Below are 14,220 nucleotides of genomic sequence, written 5' to 3'. Positions count from 1 at the left end.
AGGGGGAGAGGGGTTGGGCCCTAAGGTGGGGTCACTGCTTGAACAAGGGGGTCATATCAGGGACTGAGGCCTCTAGTTCCCACATAGCAGCATAGAGTGAGGTTCGATTTTAGGAAACATTCCCCCAAGGGGAATACAGGAAATGTAGCATAATGATCAAGGTGATTAATTGCTCAGGTTCTGGAGCCCAACTGCCTGGGTTTAAATCCCAGCTCTTTGTAACATTTGATGAGTTACTTAACCTCTCCCTGCCTTAGTTCTAGAGAATGAAGATATAAGAATATGGGCATGTCTCACTTTGCATGATTCCGTTACCATGGTCTAGTTCAATGACACCAGTCCCTCAGCACCATGGTTCAGATCTCAGTACCACGGTATATTAATCGTGAGTAATGGCATAAAGTACAAATCTTGTTGCTAGCTCGTCACTCCACCAATCACTTCATAAATAACAGATGCACCTCACAACCAATGACCAATCACATCCCTTCTTTCAGAGTCTGTTGGGTCACTGAGCATCCATTATTCAGTTCACACACAGACAGCAAGGTGTGAGTCGTGTTACTCCTTTCTCTCACAGTGGAAAAAACCTGTGTGACATTTTACAAAAATGGATCACTGAAAGAGGGAATTGGCCAACAAAGATGGAAGCACAGCCATGAAATGAAGAGTTATAACACTGGAAGTAAAATTTGAGTAGAACATAAATGGAGTTAGAGAAAAAATAGCAGACCATGGGGAGGTTGACCCCGCTGCCATTTGCAAGACTAGCTGTGTGGCCAGGGGAACTTAGTGAGGCAAACTGATCAACATAAATGAGGAAAGTGGTTGTGACAAAAAGGATGTGGATGTCCCAGAGGAAGGGACACCAGCAAAAACCATCACATTAAAGGGTCTCTTGGATATCTGATGACATTGAAAGCTCCAAGAATGAAATGTTGGAAGTTGACCCAAACTTAGAAGGGAACGTGACAATTCACTATGGCACGAAAAGATGCTTGCTTTATCTCATAAGTTATACAAAGAGAAAAGAGGAGACACTGTCCCAACCACAGTGCTTTGGATAAGTGTTTTACAAAGGAGGGAGAAAGAAACCCAACCAATTGTTGTCTCAGTGTTCTAATGTTTTAAATTACAGTGTACTCAACAAATACTCATCTTACTATACTTTCGTTTCTCCAGACCTTTAAAACGGGGAGTGTGAGAGTTTTTGATGTTGTGACTAAAATTTTTAAAGGTCATGGAACACCATAATTCAAAAAGAGTCATGTACCACAATGTTCATTGCAGCTCTATTTACAATAGCCAGGACACGGAAGCAACCTAAGTGTCCATCAACAGATGAATGGATAAAGAAGATGTGGCACATATATATAATGGAATATTACTCAGCCATAAAAAGAAATGAAATTGAGTTATTTGTAGTGAGGTGGATGGACCTAGAGTCTGTCATACAGAGTGAAGTAAGTCAGAAAGAGAAAAACAAATACCGTATGCTAACACATATATATGGAACCTAAAAAAAAAAAAAAAAAAGGTCATGAAGAACCTAGGGGCAAGACGGGAATAAAGACACAGACCTACTAGAGAATGGACTTGAGGATACAGGGAGGGGGAAGGGTAAGCTGGGACAAAGTGAGAGAGTGGCATAGACATATACGCTACCAAATATAAAATAGATAGCTAGTGGGAAGCAGCCGCATAGCACAGGGAGATCAGCTCGGTGCTTTGTGACCACCTAGAGGGGTGGGATAGGGAGGGTGGGAGGGAGGGAGACGTAAGAGGGAAGAGATATGGGGACATATGTATATGTATAACTGATTCACTTTGTTATAAAGCAGAAACTAACACACCACTGTAAAGCAATTATACTCCAATAAAGAAGTTAAAAAAAAAAAAAATAAAGGTCATGGAACAATTGTAATTTCATGGCTGATTAAGATGACTTTGTACAGACTCAGCTTACATTGTCATTGCTAGTCTCGCACTGTCATGCAAAGTGAAGACTGCTTGCTGTCTCCTTGTGGGTATTTAGCACAGGACTAGATGCACAATACACTCTCAGAAAGCATTAAGCATCACAGTTATTATTTGTAAGAAGTCTTGCTAGAGACAGAGGGATGGCCCAGATGGACCCCAGTGACCCATCTCTTACCTCGTACAGATGTCAAGGATCATGGAGCCTTTGGCGTCCTGAGGCTTCTTGACTAGAAACACAGAAGACAGAAGGATGGGGGAGGGGGTTTCCTGGGTTCTGATCCAAGAGGGAGGGAGACATTAGAATGGGGGTGGTGGAAGGGTGACAGATAGGGTCTGTACTCCTTTTACCTGGTTCGGGGGCTGGACGTATGGAAACCCGGAGGTCAAACTTTTTGCAGGTGACTTTGCCTTTGAGTTTGGCGTGGTACACGGTCACCACCTGGCGAGATGGGAGGGGAGACAAGGTGTCAGCCCACTTGACTTGGGAAGGAGAGGGTGCCTTTAGGGCAGAGGAGCCTAGAGAAAGTGGTGGGCCAAGAAGGTGTGGGTTCCTATTCCTTACCGACAAGGTGCCCTGTCCTTTCCCTTGAGCTGTTAATGTGAAATCCTCATTTTCCTTGGTCTGTGGGGAGTGGGGAGAGAGAAGAGAGAGCATTGGGAACCAAGCCTTCCCCTGGCTGTGTTGGTCATCTGCCCTCCCTCCTGCCTCCTGGCAAACTCTGACTGGCATGGAGGATGAAAGTGAGGAGGGTTTGGCCGGGTGGCTATACCTCTTCTGAGCGCAGGAGGCTAGCAGATTCCCAGACGATACGATGCCTGATCAGAGAGTTGCGGCTGGGTAGTTGGATGGACACATCCAGGTTCAGCTCCTTGTGATCAGGGACATCTTTCTGGTACTGGGCCAAGGCTTGGAACACCATGAAAGTGGCCTGTTGCCCATGACAGAGAAAGAGGGTGAATCTGGGCGACTGAGAAATCCACTGAAGGATGAAGAGACTCAGATCAGACTTGGGGCACTGAGGCTGTGACCTAGAACCCACCAGAGAGGGTGAGAATATGACTGGGGGTTGCTGGATACCGAGGACATGTCCTAGAACTCTCTGAGTGAGAGAGGTTCAGACCAGAACTTGGAGACACTGGGAACATGTCTAGAATCCACCAGAAAGTATAGACATAAGACTGAAAGTCTAGCCACACTGAGAAGGTGGTCTAGACCCATCCAGAGGAGAGAGTCTAAGACAAGAGTTTAGAGGTGCTGAGAATGTGTCTAGAACCCACTCATGAAAAAAAGAATAAAATTGGAATCTGGGAACACTAAGCATCTGATCTAGAACCCAAAATTGACACTGAGAATGTGATTGAGAGCCCATCAGAAAGAAAAAGGGTTAAACTGGAATCTGAGGTTGCTGGAGTTTGAGGTTACTGAACCCATGGTCTAGAACCCATTAGGGACTAGAATAACTGAGAACCTGGTCTAAAACTCACAGTAAGATGTGGTAACACTGAGAGCTTGATGGAACTGAGAACATGGCCTAGAGCCCACCAGTGGGAGAGAAAGGCTTGGATAATGGCCTAGAATCATTAAGAACCTGGTCTAGAACCCACCAGTGAGACAGGGTAACATTGGGGGCCTGGTGAAACAAACATGATCTAGAACCCACCAGTGAGACAGGATAAGATGGGAACCTGGTGGAATTGGGAACATGGTCTAGAACCCACTGGGGGAGAGAGAGGCTCACACCTGAACCTGGGCCCTGAGAACATGATCTAGACACCAGGATGGAAAAGGAGGCTCAGAACACAGCTTGGGGCATCCAGAATGTAATCTAGAATCCATAGATGGGTTTTCAATTAAAAAAAAAAAACATTTCTCAACTTCATCCCAATCATCCTGGCTCATGGGACAGAAGCACTGCCTCTCTTGGTCTCAGTGTCCTCTCCAGAAAGCTAATGGGAGGCCATAAGAGGTTGGGATGCAGGTGCCTGGGGGTGTGAGGCTACTTGCCTGCGTGGAGCCGTAGCCACCTCCGTAGTATCTCTGCTCATTGAGCCAGCGCACAACAGGAGGCACAGTGTCAAAGTCTTTGAGCACCAGCAGAGCCAAGAGGGCGTAGGATGTGGCTTCCACATTGTAGAGCTTCTGGCCACGCTCCTCCCAGCGGTTCCTTTCTGCAGGGAGAACCCCCACCCCCCAATGCTCACTGCTCTGTCCAGCCTGTAAATAGCTCAGAGAAAGTTCAGAAAAAAGACTCATACTAGACCTCTTGGTGTTCAGGTGTCCTGGCCCACATTCAAGGTCTTCAGTCTGCTGGCTCCTGCCTCATCCTCTTCCCTCATTAACCTTCACTTCTCCATCTGAATTCTGAATTGCAGCCCCACTGCAGGAGATTCCCTAAACTTGCCATGCTCATTCTTACCTCTGAGCCTTTGCATATTCTGTTCCCTTGACTTGGAGCACCTTTTCTCTATCTACTCCTGGTTAGTTCCTACCCACCCTGTACAATTCAGCTTCAATGGCACCCCAAGACTGGGTGAGGCTCTTCTTCCTCCTGTCTCTCAAAGCATCCTGTGCTTCTCCTGTCCCAGCACTATGACGCTCTACAGTAATCTATTAACTCATTTCTTTCTTCAATTGGAGTGCGAGGCCATAATGGCAGGGGCTGTGCTGTGTTCACTGTGGTGTCCCAAGTGCCTAAGAAATTAACAATGGCAGAGACTGTCACTAAGAACCATACCCTCCTCTTCCTGGGTACACAGTTGGACTACATCTCCCAGATGCCTTTGCAGGTAGGTATGGCCACATGACTGAGCTCTGGCCAATGGAATGTGCACGGCAATGATGGGGCCCCTTCCATGTCTGGTCCACCTCCCTTGCACAGTCTTCCTACTTCCCCTTCAGCTTGGATGGGATGTGTTCTGAGGCCCCAGAGTGGCAGAGCCTGGAAAAGATAGAGGCCTGGATCCCTGCATCACTGTATGGAGGAGAGCTGTTCACCAACAACAAACTTTTGTTGTGTTAAGCCACTTTAGTATATGTTACATTATGTTACTTGAGATACGTTATTATCAGTGAGTGCAAACTTGATACAGTGTCATCACTGTGCTGAATTCCCTATGGCATTATCTTATCGAATCCTAATTACCCTCAAGATAATGATAATATTATTAACAATATTAAAGGCAACGATGTTATCAGTGATAGAGCTCTTACCATATGCTAGACCCTTTTCTACTTGCATTATTCATTTAATCTTTACAACCACCCTATGACATAGGTATCATTTTAAGATGAGGAAACTAAGGTCCAGAGAGGTTAAGCAACTTGTACAAGGTCAGACAGTGAGAAAGTGGCAGGGTGGGATTTCAATTTAGATCTGTCTGATGTCAGAGCCCGTGTTCTTAATGACACCTCACTGCTGTGTCATAGCAAGTGCTCAACACACAACATTCAACATTGTTGAATGAATTGTGCAAGGAACCTTCTTGTGTGGCTTACATTGAGAAATTTTCACACCATAGAGTCATCCATCCCAGTGCAGCTTAGAGCCATGCATCCCAGCTTGAGAGGGCCACCCTCAAACCCCAGCCATGCATCCCTCTTTACTCCTCCAGGCTGCCCCTCACCTGTGGCTGTGTTCAGAAATTTGTTGAGGAGGTCATTCTCCAGCTTGCCCAACAGAGCCAGGGCGTAGCCAGCAATGGCCACAGTGTATGGTCTTCGCAACTCTAGGTAGTGGTCTTCAAGGAAGTCTCCTGCCTTAGTGATGCTCCGCCCCAGGCTCTATGAGAAAGAGGATTGGGTACCCTGGTCAGGTGGGCGTTGCTGCCACAGAGAACTGGTAAGGATCACATAAGCATCACTTCCTGGGCACCAGGTGGTTTCTGTCCTTGGGACCTATCTGTCTTGGATCTGTCTATTTTTGAGGGTTTCCCATTGTGAGCTGCTTTGTTGCTGAGTACCTACTCTGTGCTGGGGTGGGGGGTGGGGCGGGGGAGTTTATATACCCCGTGGTGTGCTAGTAAATGTTTAACAACCAGCTCTCCAGTGGAGGCATGGGATTGGGGGGTGGGTGGGTAGAGGGGTTGCTAGTTTATAGATTGCCAATTACTGTGGTGTAAAAACTTCCACAATGGTCAATTTCAAGCTACTAATGTGATGTCCCTGAACATGGAGTGGGGAAGAGATGCCCCCAAAAAGGCACTCGTGAGCTAGTATGACGCAGATTCAGCACACCAAGGGAACACCTCTTATCCAATCACTATCATCATCACAGCTAGCCCTTACTATGTCCCAGTCATATATCCGCTCATTTAATCTCATAAAATCCTATGAGACAGGTACTATTTTCATCATTATCCTACTGCGCAGATAAAAATACTGTGACTCAGAAAGATGGGGATCGGGGGAAGACATGATTTGAAGTGTTCGCTGATTTCCATGGTGTCAATACTACCATGGCTGATTTCAACCTAGCAATGTGGCATCACTGAATGTAGATTTGGGAAGAGATGGGCAGTAACACAACATCATATAATATTTCCACCATACAGATACAATAGACATAAATAACCTCAAGAGGATAATGATAAAAGGTAGCAAAATATTTAGGAAGTGATACATTTTAAGTGTTTATTACCTGTGTTTTTAGTGTTTAATGTTTGCAGTTTAACTGTAAGTTTATACAATTTAATTTTTAACAATGATTGTGTTTAACAACCAGCTTGCAAAGTCCTGGAAATTTAACAACTGGCTTCCACAAGCTGGTCAGCACCCTGTTGATTTAAATGCCAGCAGTCTGGTTCCATAGCCTATGCCATACTTCATGCTGTGTTGTAGAAGAAACAATCCTTTTGCCTGCCCAGCTATCCCTCCTACATCTGTCCTTGATTGTTGTAAGAATACCTCCTCCCTTTCATTCACGTGGCCACAGTGGAAGCAGCCATATTTGCCCACTAAGACCTACTTCCTGGCCTCACCTGATTGGTCCAGGGGTGAATCCCTGACCCAAGCTGAGCCAATCAGAATCCTTCACTGGGAACCTGAGCTGTAGCCTTGGTCTGACTATTTCCCCAAGGAAGACAGCCATGTTCTGCCAGGCAGGCTGGATGGCAGGGAAAAGTTGAATTATTGGGCAAGAAGGGAATGAAAGACATGTGAGAACACGAAGAACAAAGCATCCTGGCAGAGTCCCTGAGGCTATTTTCATTTTTCTTTTTTTTGGCTGCACAGGCATGTGGGATCTTAGTTCCCCAACCAGGGATCGGACCTTAACCACTGGACTACCAAGGAAGTCCCTACTTTCATCTTTGAATTCGATAAATTCTTAGATCCCTAAAATAAATTTCCCATCTATTTTTGTACGATCTAGGTCACACGTATGATAACTAGGACACATGTGTGACATCTAGGACAACTCAGAGAGTCCTAAAAAAAAAACACAAAGATTATTATACCCATTTTACAGATGCACACACTGAGGCCCAGCAAGGGGAAGTGCCTGAGAGTCAGGATTTGAGGTCAGTTTTGTCTGACCCCACAGTTCTAGTGCTCTTTTCTGCTATAATTTCTCTCAAATCTTCAAGGTTGGAACCAGGAAGACCTAGGTCCCTCTTGGGCATAAAAGGTAACAGCCCCCTCCCCTCCACCTCTTTTCTGGGGTTCTGAAGAGGGAGAAGCAGCTGGCTGAAGGGGAGATCCTGAGGTTCCCCACTAGGGTAACTAAAAGTCAAACAACCCACTCTCAAAACCCCAGGGCAAAGCAGATGGAGTGATTACAGATTCTCAGGAGCCTGTCTTTCTAAGCTTCTCTGCTTCAGAACCAAAACTAGAGGAAAAGGGGATAGCAATGAGCCAACATTTTTAATGCTTTTCCTTTTGGGGTCATGGACCCCTTTAAAAATCTCCTGAAAGATCCCTCAGACTAAGGTAATAATCTTGAGGATTCCGCTCCCACTCCCCTTTTAGCTCTGTGTCCTGAGTTTTCTTTAGGGAAGCAGCAAGGATACAGATGTAGGAGTGTTGTGGAAAGCAAGCTGAAGGGGCTTTTGTTGAAATTGGCTACAACTCTCTGACAATGGTAAAGCAGGCAGAAAGGACCCGATCTTTGATTTCTCTGTGCCTCAGTTTTCTCTTCTGTAAACTGGGGATAATAAGAGTAGCCTACCTCTTGGGCTGTTACAAGGATTACAGGACTTAAACTTGTCACACTCTTAGATGATTTATCTTAGTTAGATACTCTTATGGCCGCTGTGGTGGTTGTTACCACACTGGGAGGACTGGAAATGGCTGGAAAGCAACACCTCACCTTCCCAGGTGGATGTGTACTGGGTGGGGGAGAGGAAGAAGGGAGAGAGCAGGGGACACTTACGTTGACCTGTGCGTCGCAAATGTCTTTAGCCTCCTGCAGCGCGATGAGAACAAACGCCGTGAGGGACACGTCTTTCTCCTCGGGATTCTTGAAGCCACCCTAGAGGAGAAGCAGGAAACAAGGATAGGGTCACCAGTGTGTTCCCACACGCCAACCAACCCCCCCCTGTAGGATCAGCCGGTCAAGGCAGGGCTGGGTCTCTTCCCAGGTTCCTCCCCAGGAGGGTCAAGCTCTTTGGTATTCATTCATTCATTTATTCATTCTGCAAATGTCGCTGATGCTGTGGTCGAGATGTTGGATGAAAACCAGACTCCGGCCCCAGCCCTCATGGAACTCCCCATCTGGTAGGGGAGACAGATAGGAAACCAACCAGCTCATCAACAAATATATAATTACAAACTGATGAGTGCTGCACGGGAGAAGTGGATGTGGCATTGAGAATGGATAGTGGGAGGGTGACTCAGTCATGGATAAGTGTCCCTGAGCAATGGCAGCTGGAACCACAATCTGAACAGTGAGTAAGAGTAAAGTCTCAAAGAGGGCAGGGGTTAGCATGTCAGGCAGCAGGAACAGCATGTGCAAAGGCCCTGTGTCTGTATAGAGCAAGGCTCCCAGCAGTACAGACGGAGTGTGGAAAGAAGGAGGTAAGGCTATGAGGCTGGAAGCCTGAAAGGTCAGGCTAAGGCATCAATTCTCCAACTTAAGCACACCTGGTGGGGGTGGTGGGGGGAGGGTGTTAAAACTCAGATTCCTAGGCGTCGCCCCTAAAGTTTCTGATTCAGTGCATCTGGAGTGCAGCCTGAGAATTTCTGACATTTTGCGTTTCTAACAAGTTTGCAGGTAGTGCTGACGCTGCTGGCCTGGGGACCACACTTTTAGGGCCACGGCTCTGAGTTCTGTGTTTAAGAGCAATGGGGAGCCAGGGGAATTTCATTTTGCACCAGATCCTGCAGGTCTCTGGTTTTTGCAAGGGAGGAATGACACTTTCAGTTCCCTCATTTCCCTGTTCCCACACACAGTGAATTGGGCAGTGGGTGGATGGCGGGATCTTCCTCCAGTCTGTCCTGGGATGCTCAGGTGCCCCTCTCCCCCCAGCCTGCCCCGAATCTCTGCCTCTTACAATCATTTCTTGGTGTATCACGGGCCCATCCTCCTGGAAGACTCCATCAGGCTTCTGCTTCTCTAGGATCAGCCATTTGACGGCCCCACAGAGGACCTGGGAGTCGATGGCGATGAGGTTGGAGGCCAGTGCAAAGACCTTGACCACGAAGGCTGTCAGCCTGGTGGGTGGGTACAGAGCATGAGCCAATTGTCTCTGGGATCCGTAGACTGGCATCCCAGCCAACCAATGAGCAGAGAGAGGCAGGGCCTAGCCTGGTTGGCCCAGGTTCCCTTCCCAAAGCTCAGGACCCAGCGTTGCATGCAGGTTACACAGCGGGCTGGTACCTTGATTCTGGGTGGCGACCCGCCTAGACCACCCCAGGCCGGGATCCAGGCCCTGCTCAGGGAGGTGCAAGGCTGAGGATGGGCAAGCTGATGGTGGAGACTCACCAGGTGCTGGGTGGCCGTTTCAGGAAGGCGGCGTAAGCCGAGCTGGGCTGTCTGTAGGCCAGCTGCTGGGTGTACCCTGCAGGGAAGAGAGAAGCGTCACCAGAGGCTGAGTGGAGGGGGCGGCTGGGGTGGGTAGGCCAGGAAGGGGAGGGGCTTAGAAAGAGGATAAAGATTCTGTGAGGGGCGGGACAGGGGTCCAGAGAGGAAAGGTGGGGGCTCTGGGCAGGGGACGGGTGTATGGGAGGGAGGGGAGCTTAAAGCGGAGAGGGACTCAGAGAAGGTGGGAGGATCAGAGAGAAGAAGGGGAAGGAGTTCTCGGAGGAGAGGGGATTCAGAGAGAGGAGGGTTCTCAAAATGGGTTCTCAGGGGCAAGGGGGCCTCAGCGGGGGAGGGAGCTCAGAGAGGGGCTCAGAGAGGGGTGAGGGGGTGGGCTCAGAGGAGGGGCGGGGCCTCGAACGGGCGGGGCCTCAGGAGTGGAGGGGGCGGGGCCTCGAGGTGGGCGGGGTCTCAGGAGTGGAAGGGGCTCAGAGGGGCAGGGTCCAGGGATGGAGGGCTTTCACAGGAGCGGGTCTCAGAGAGGTGGAGTCTCAGGGGTGGAGGCGGCTCCGAGGGGCGGGTGGGGCGCACACCCTTCTTGATGAGCTCCAAGGCCTCCTGCCGCTTCTCCAGGCCGAACTTCTCCCACTGCTCGGTGTTGTCTAGGTAGTGCACCGCGATGACCGTGGGCGTCATGCTGATCATGTTCTGCTCTCCGCAGCCCGAGGGGGTTTGGATGAGGTGCTTCAGTCGCTCCCCGTTGATGGCGTCCTCTGTCATCTGGGCCACTGGGGTCCCTGCAGCCGGGCGTGAGGATGGCACTCAAGTCTGGGGCTGCCCCCAGCGTTTCCAGGCTCTGACCAGCCAGGGCCCAAGGGGTCAGGGACACAGCTGGGAGCATGTGAGTGAGGGAAATGATGCACGGCGGAGTGGCTAGAGGGGGCTCTGCATTTGTGGGCGGTGGGAGTGGGCTTCCGCTTCACAGGGCAACTCCGGTCCCTGGGTCCTCTGGTTACACCAGTGGTAAAATAATTCCAGGAACAACCACCATGAATACTTTTATCATGCTTAATGCTATTTGCTAGGCTCTGTTCTAATACCATACAGTATCTCATTTAATCCTCCCAACAACCCTTAGATATCAATACTATTATTCCGCCCCTATCACAGATGAGGAAACCAAGGGTCTCCTCCTAAAACCTTACAGCTCTCAAGTTGCAAGGTGCCTTTCCAGCTCCGTCTTGTCCCTTCTCGCCCCAGTTCTCCATCCGAGGCAATTAAATCCAGAATTTCTGCTCTTGAACTATACCGCTCTTTATCAGCAAAAGCTATTTGCTGAACTAAGTACTGCCTGGAGCCTTCTATAAAGCAGATTAAGGAGGGGTTCTAGCTGAAGAGGAGGTGGGAGACACAGTGGTTAAATACTCCTGGGATTAGATGGAACTGGGCTCCCTTCTCAGGAGTCATGGCCCTGCAACACCATTCTGGGTCCCCTGGGATTGGGGCCAAGGGCATCTCACCTTGCAGGAGGATCTTGGTCTCTGACTCCGTGTCTGGGACTTGGTCACTGAGATTGGCAGCTTTGATTTCCTCTCGCTGCACTCCCTCTGCCGGGTGAATGGGAGACACCGATGGCACCAGCCCCCTCCCACCCCACCCTGCATCACCACCCAGGCCTCACCCCCTCTGCCTCGCTGACTCACTTTGGCCCAGATGTTCTGGATCCAGTGTGCGAACGGCCACAGTTTTGTTGACTCTCATTCCTTCTGGCTGGACAGTGTTGGGGGTAGGGGGAGTCGTGTGAATAAAAGGGCAGACGGACAGACAGTCAGCAGGGCACTGTTCTTGGGATTACTATAGCACAAGGCATGATGGCCTCCACCTGACCTTAGCTGTGTGACTGGAAGTCAGTTACTTAATCTGTCTGTGCCTCAGCTTCCTTCCTTATAAGGAGGTAATATAAACATCTACCTCATACCCACTGTTGTGCAAATTAATAATAAAATTATAAATTAATGAAGAAATAACAAGATCTTTAGAAATCTTCCTATGTGCCTAGAAGATTGCTTTCCTGGGGTTAATTCATGTAATCTTCACAACAACCCACTGGAGTGGGTACTGCTATTATCAGTGCCATTTTAAAGATGGGGGAACTGGGGTACAGACAGGTGAAGTAACTTGCCCAAGGTCACACAGCGAGTAGAACAGAATTTGGGCTTGAACCTGGTAGTCTGGCTCCAGAGTCTGTTTTTAACCCAAATGCCTCTCAATGGGCTAAATAAAATAAAAATAAAAATCTAAAAATAAAACAAATAATATAAAAGTAAAACAAAAATTTTAAATAAATAAGAATAAATAATAAAGAAAAGAGAAAAAGAAAAAATAAATGAAAGAAAGTACATAAGTACTAACACAGTGCCTGACACATAAGTGCTCAATTAAAATAGGGGCTATCTTAATTAGAATCAAAGGCCCAATGTGAGCTGTCATGTGTCTACAGAGAAACCTTTTTATTTAATTTATTTATTTATTTGGCTGCACCCTGCGGCTTATGAGATCTTAGTTCCCTAACCAGGGATCGAACCCGGGGCCCCAGCAGTGAAAGCGCCGAGTCCCAATCACTGGACTGCCAGGGAATTCCCATCAAGATTATTAAAGTCAAAAGAAAACTCCTATGCTGAAATGTGTTACAAAATGTTATATTTGATATTAAAATATATTTTAATGAAAAAAATATTATTGATCTTTGTTTGAGCTTTCGGGTGCCCCCTAAAATTGTGTGCCCAAGGAGAATACCTCACTTGCCTCACCCTAATCCCGGCCCTGCTTCCAAACCTCCAGGACTCCTGAATTTCCTAAGGTTGGCCTGGGTCTCTAACCTGGGTTGACAGCACAGGGAGAACAGGAGCCTTTCCTGAGGGACAAGGGGCAGCAGGTAACCCAAGGACTCACCACGACCTTCAGGGTCTTCTTGACACCATCACTGATGAAGCGGTTGTAGACAGCAGCCTTGACCTCCACCTCATGGAGGCCGACCTTCAGGGGCACAATGACATAAGGCACGGGCACCGAGGACTTGGGTGGGATGATTAGAGTCTGCTGGTGGCGCTTCTTGGCAGTTGCCAGGCTACAGAAGGCTGGATTGTAGAGCAATTCCACCCTCACCTGCCGGGGAGAGAGAGTATCAAGTCAGGGGAATGTGCCACAGACCCTCTTCTCCAAGCCCCCATCATGCTTCCATTGCACCAGGGGCCCACCTTGAGCTCTTCCGCCTCCCGGTAGTTGTAGAGGACAGCTCGGATCTCCACCTGCTCATTGCGCACAACAGAGTAGGGTAGACGCAGGTCAATGAAGAAATCCTGCATCACCGTGATCTCATAGGGGTCAGCCACACAGATCCCTGCCCGGGTGGAAACAGAACACGAAGTGTCAGGGGTGGGGCGGGGGGTGGGCAAGGTGGACTGGATCCAAGTTCAGGTCCAAGTTCTTGCCCCTACCAATGTCTCAGTGCTTACCTCTGACCACTGGAGCTGTCCCAAGGTCAGCCTGTCTTTGCAGAAGCCCACAGACGAACCATCATTAATGGTGATAACTTACAGATGGTGGTGGTGGCTGGGAGTTGCCATGATTTAATGGTTCCCATTTTCTTTGTAATTTTACTCATAGATAGTTGTGTAGGAGGGAAGAAGGCAAGCATAAATGAAGGGTCTATATGTACAATCTCCAAAATGGTAGCCCCAAGTGGTCACTGGGCACTTGAAATGTGGCTAGCTCCAGTGAGAACTGGATTCCTACTTTTATTTCCTTTTAATTAACTTAGATTTAAACTTAAAAACCAATGCTCATTGTGAATGTAATAAAAACCACTGACTTGTTCACTTTCAAACGGTGACTTTCATGTTATGTGAATTATATCTCAATTTTAAAAACGATGCTTGATTCAGTGATTGGAAAACTTTTAAAGTTTTTAGTTTAAGTATGTTTAGAACAACTTGGATGGGCCAATCTACCTTTTCAGCTGTAAATTTTATGGATCCCAAAATACAGATCAGAGTATTTTCAATGAAAAGCTAGCATCCTAATTTAGATGCACTGTCAGTATAAAATACATGGCAGATTTCGAAGACTTAGTACAAACAAAAATAAAATACATGATTAAAAATTTTGAGATATTAATAGGTTATTCTTAAACATTAATAGATTTGCTATTGTAACATGATTAGTGTGGTAGTGGTTTTGCAAATTTTTACGAAGTGTTGAAATAATAATATTTTGGATATATTTG

General features: G+C 47.7%; 1 protein-coding gene across 1 annotated transcript in view; it reads right to left on the bottom strand.

Annotated features, from left to right (window-relative positions):
- Nucleotides 1–14,220, bottom strand: part of C3 (complement C3) — a 35,167-nt gene that overhangs the window by 4,005 nt on the left and 16,942 nt on the right. The window contains exons 20-33 of the mRNA XM_082380605.1: nt 13,193–13,335; nt 12,888–13,100; nt 11,639–11,705; nt 11,456–11,542; nt 10,529–10,732; nt 9,900–9,975; nt 9,469–9,628; nt 8,349–8,447; nt 5,605–5,761; nt 3,986–4,149; nt 2,751–2,909; nt 2,543–2,602; nt 2,329–2,419; nt 2,156–2,207 (exon numbers count right to left, since the gene is read on the bottom strand). Coding sequence (XP_082236731.1) covers nt 2,156–2,207; nt 2,329–2,419; nt 2,543–2,602; nt 2,751–2,909; nt 3,986–4,149; nt 5,605–5,761; nt 8,349–8,447; nt 9,469–9,628; nt 9,900–9,975; nt 10,529–10,732; nt 11,456–11,542; nt 11,639–11,705; nt 12,888–13,100; nt 13,193–13,335 — 1,732 coding nt within the window. The remainder of the gene's footprint in view (nt 1–2,155; nt 2,208–2,328; nt 2,420–2,542; nt 2,603–2,750; nt 2,910–3,985; nt 4,150–5,604; nt 5,762–8,348; nt 8,448–9,468; nt 9,629–9,899; nt 9,976–10,528; nt 10,733–11,455; nt 11,543–11,638; nt 11,706–12,887; nt 13,101–13,192; nt 13,336–14,220) is intronic.

This window comes from Balaenoptera borealis (assembly GCF_965194805.1).
Source record: "Balaenoptera borealis genome assembly, chromosome: 2".
Classification (NCBI taxonomy): domain Eukaryota; kingdom Metazoa; phylum Chordata; class Mammalia; order Artiodactyla; family Balaenopteridae; genus Balaenoptera; species Balaenoptera borealis.
The sequence above is the reverse complement of the archived record's forward strand: the minus strand, read 5'-3'. Positions and strand labels throughout refer to the sequence as shown.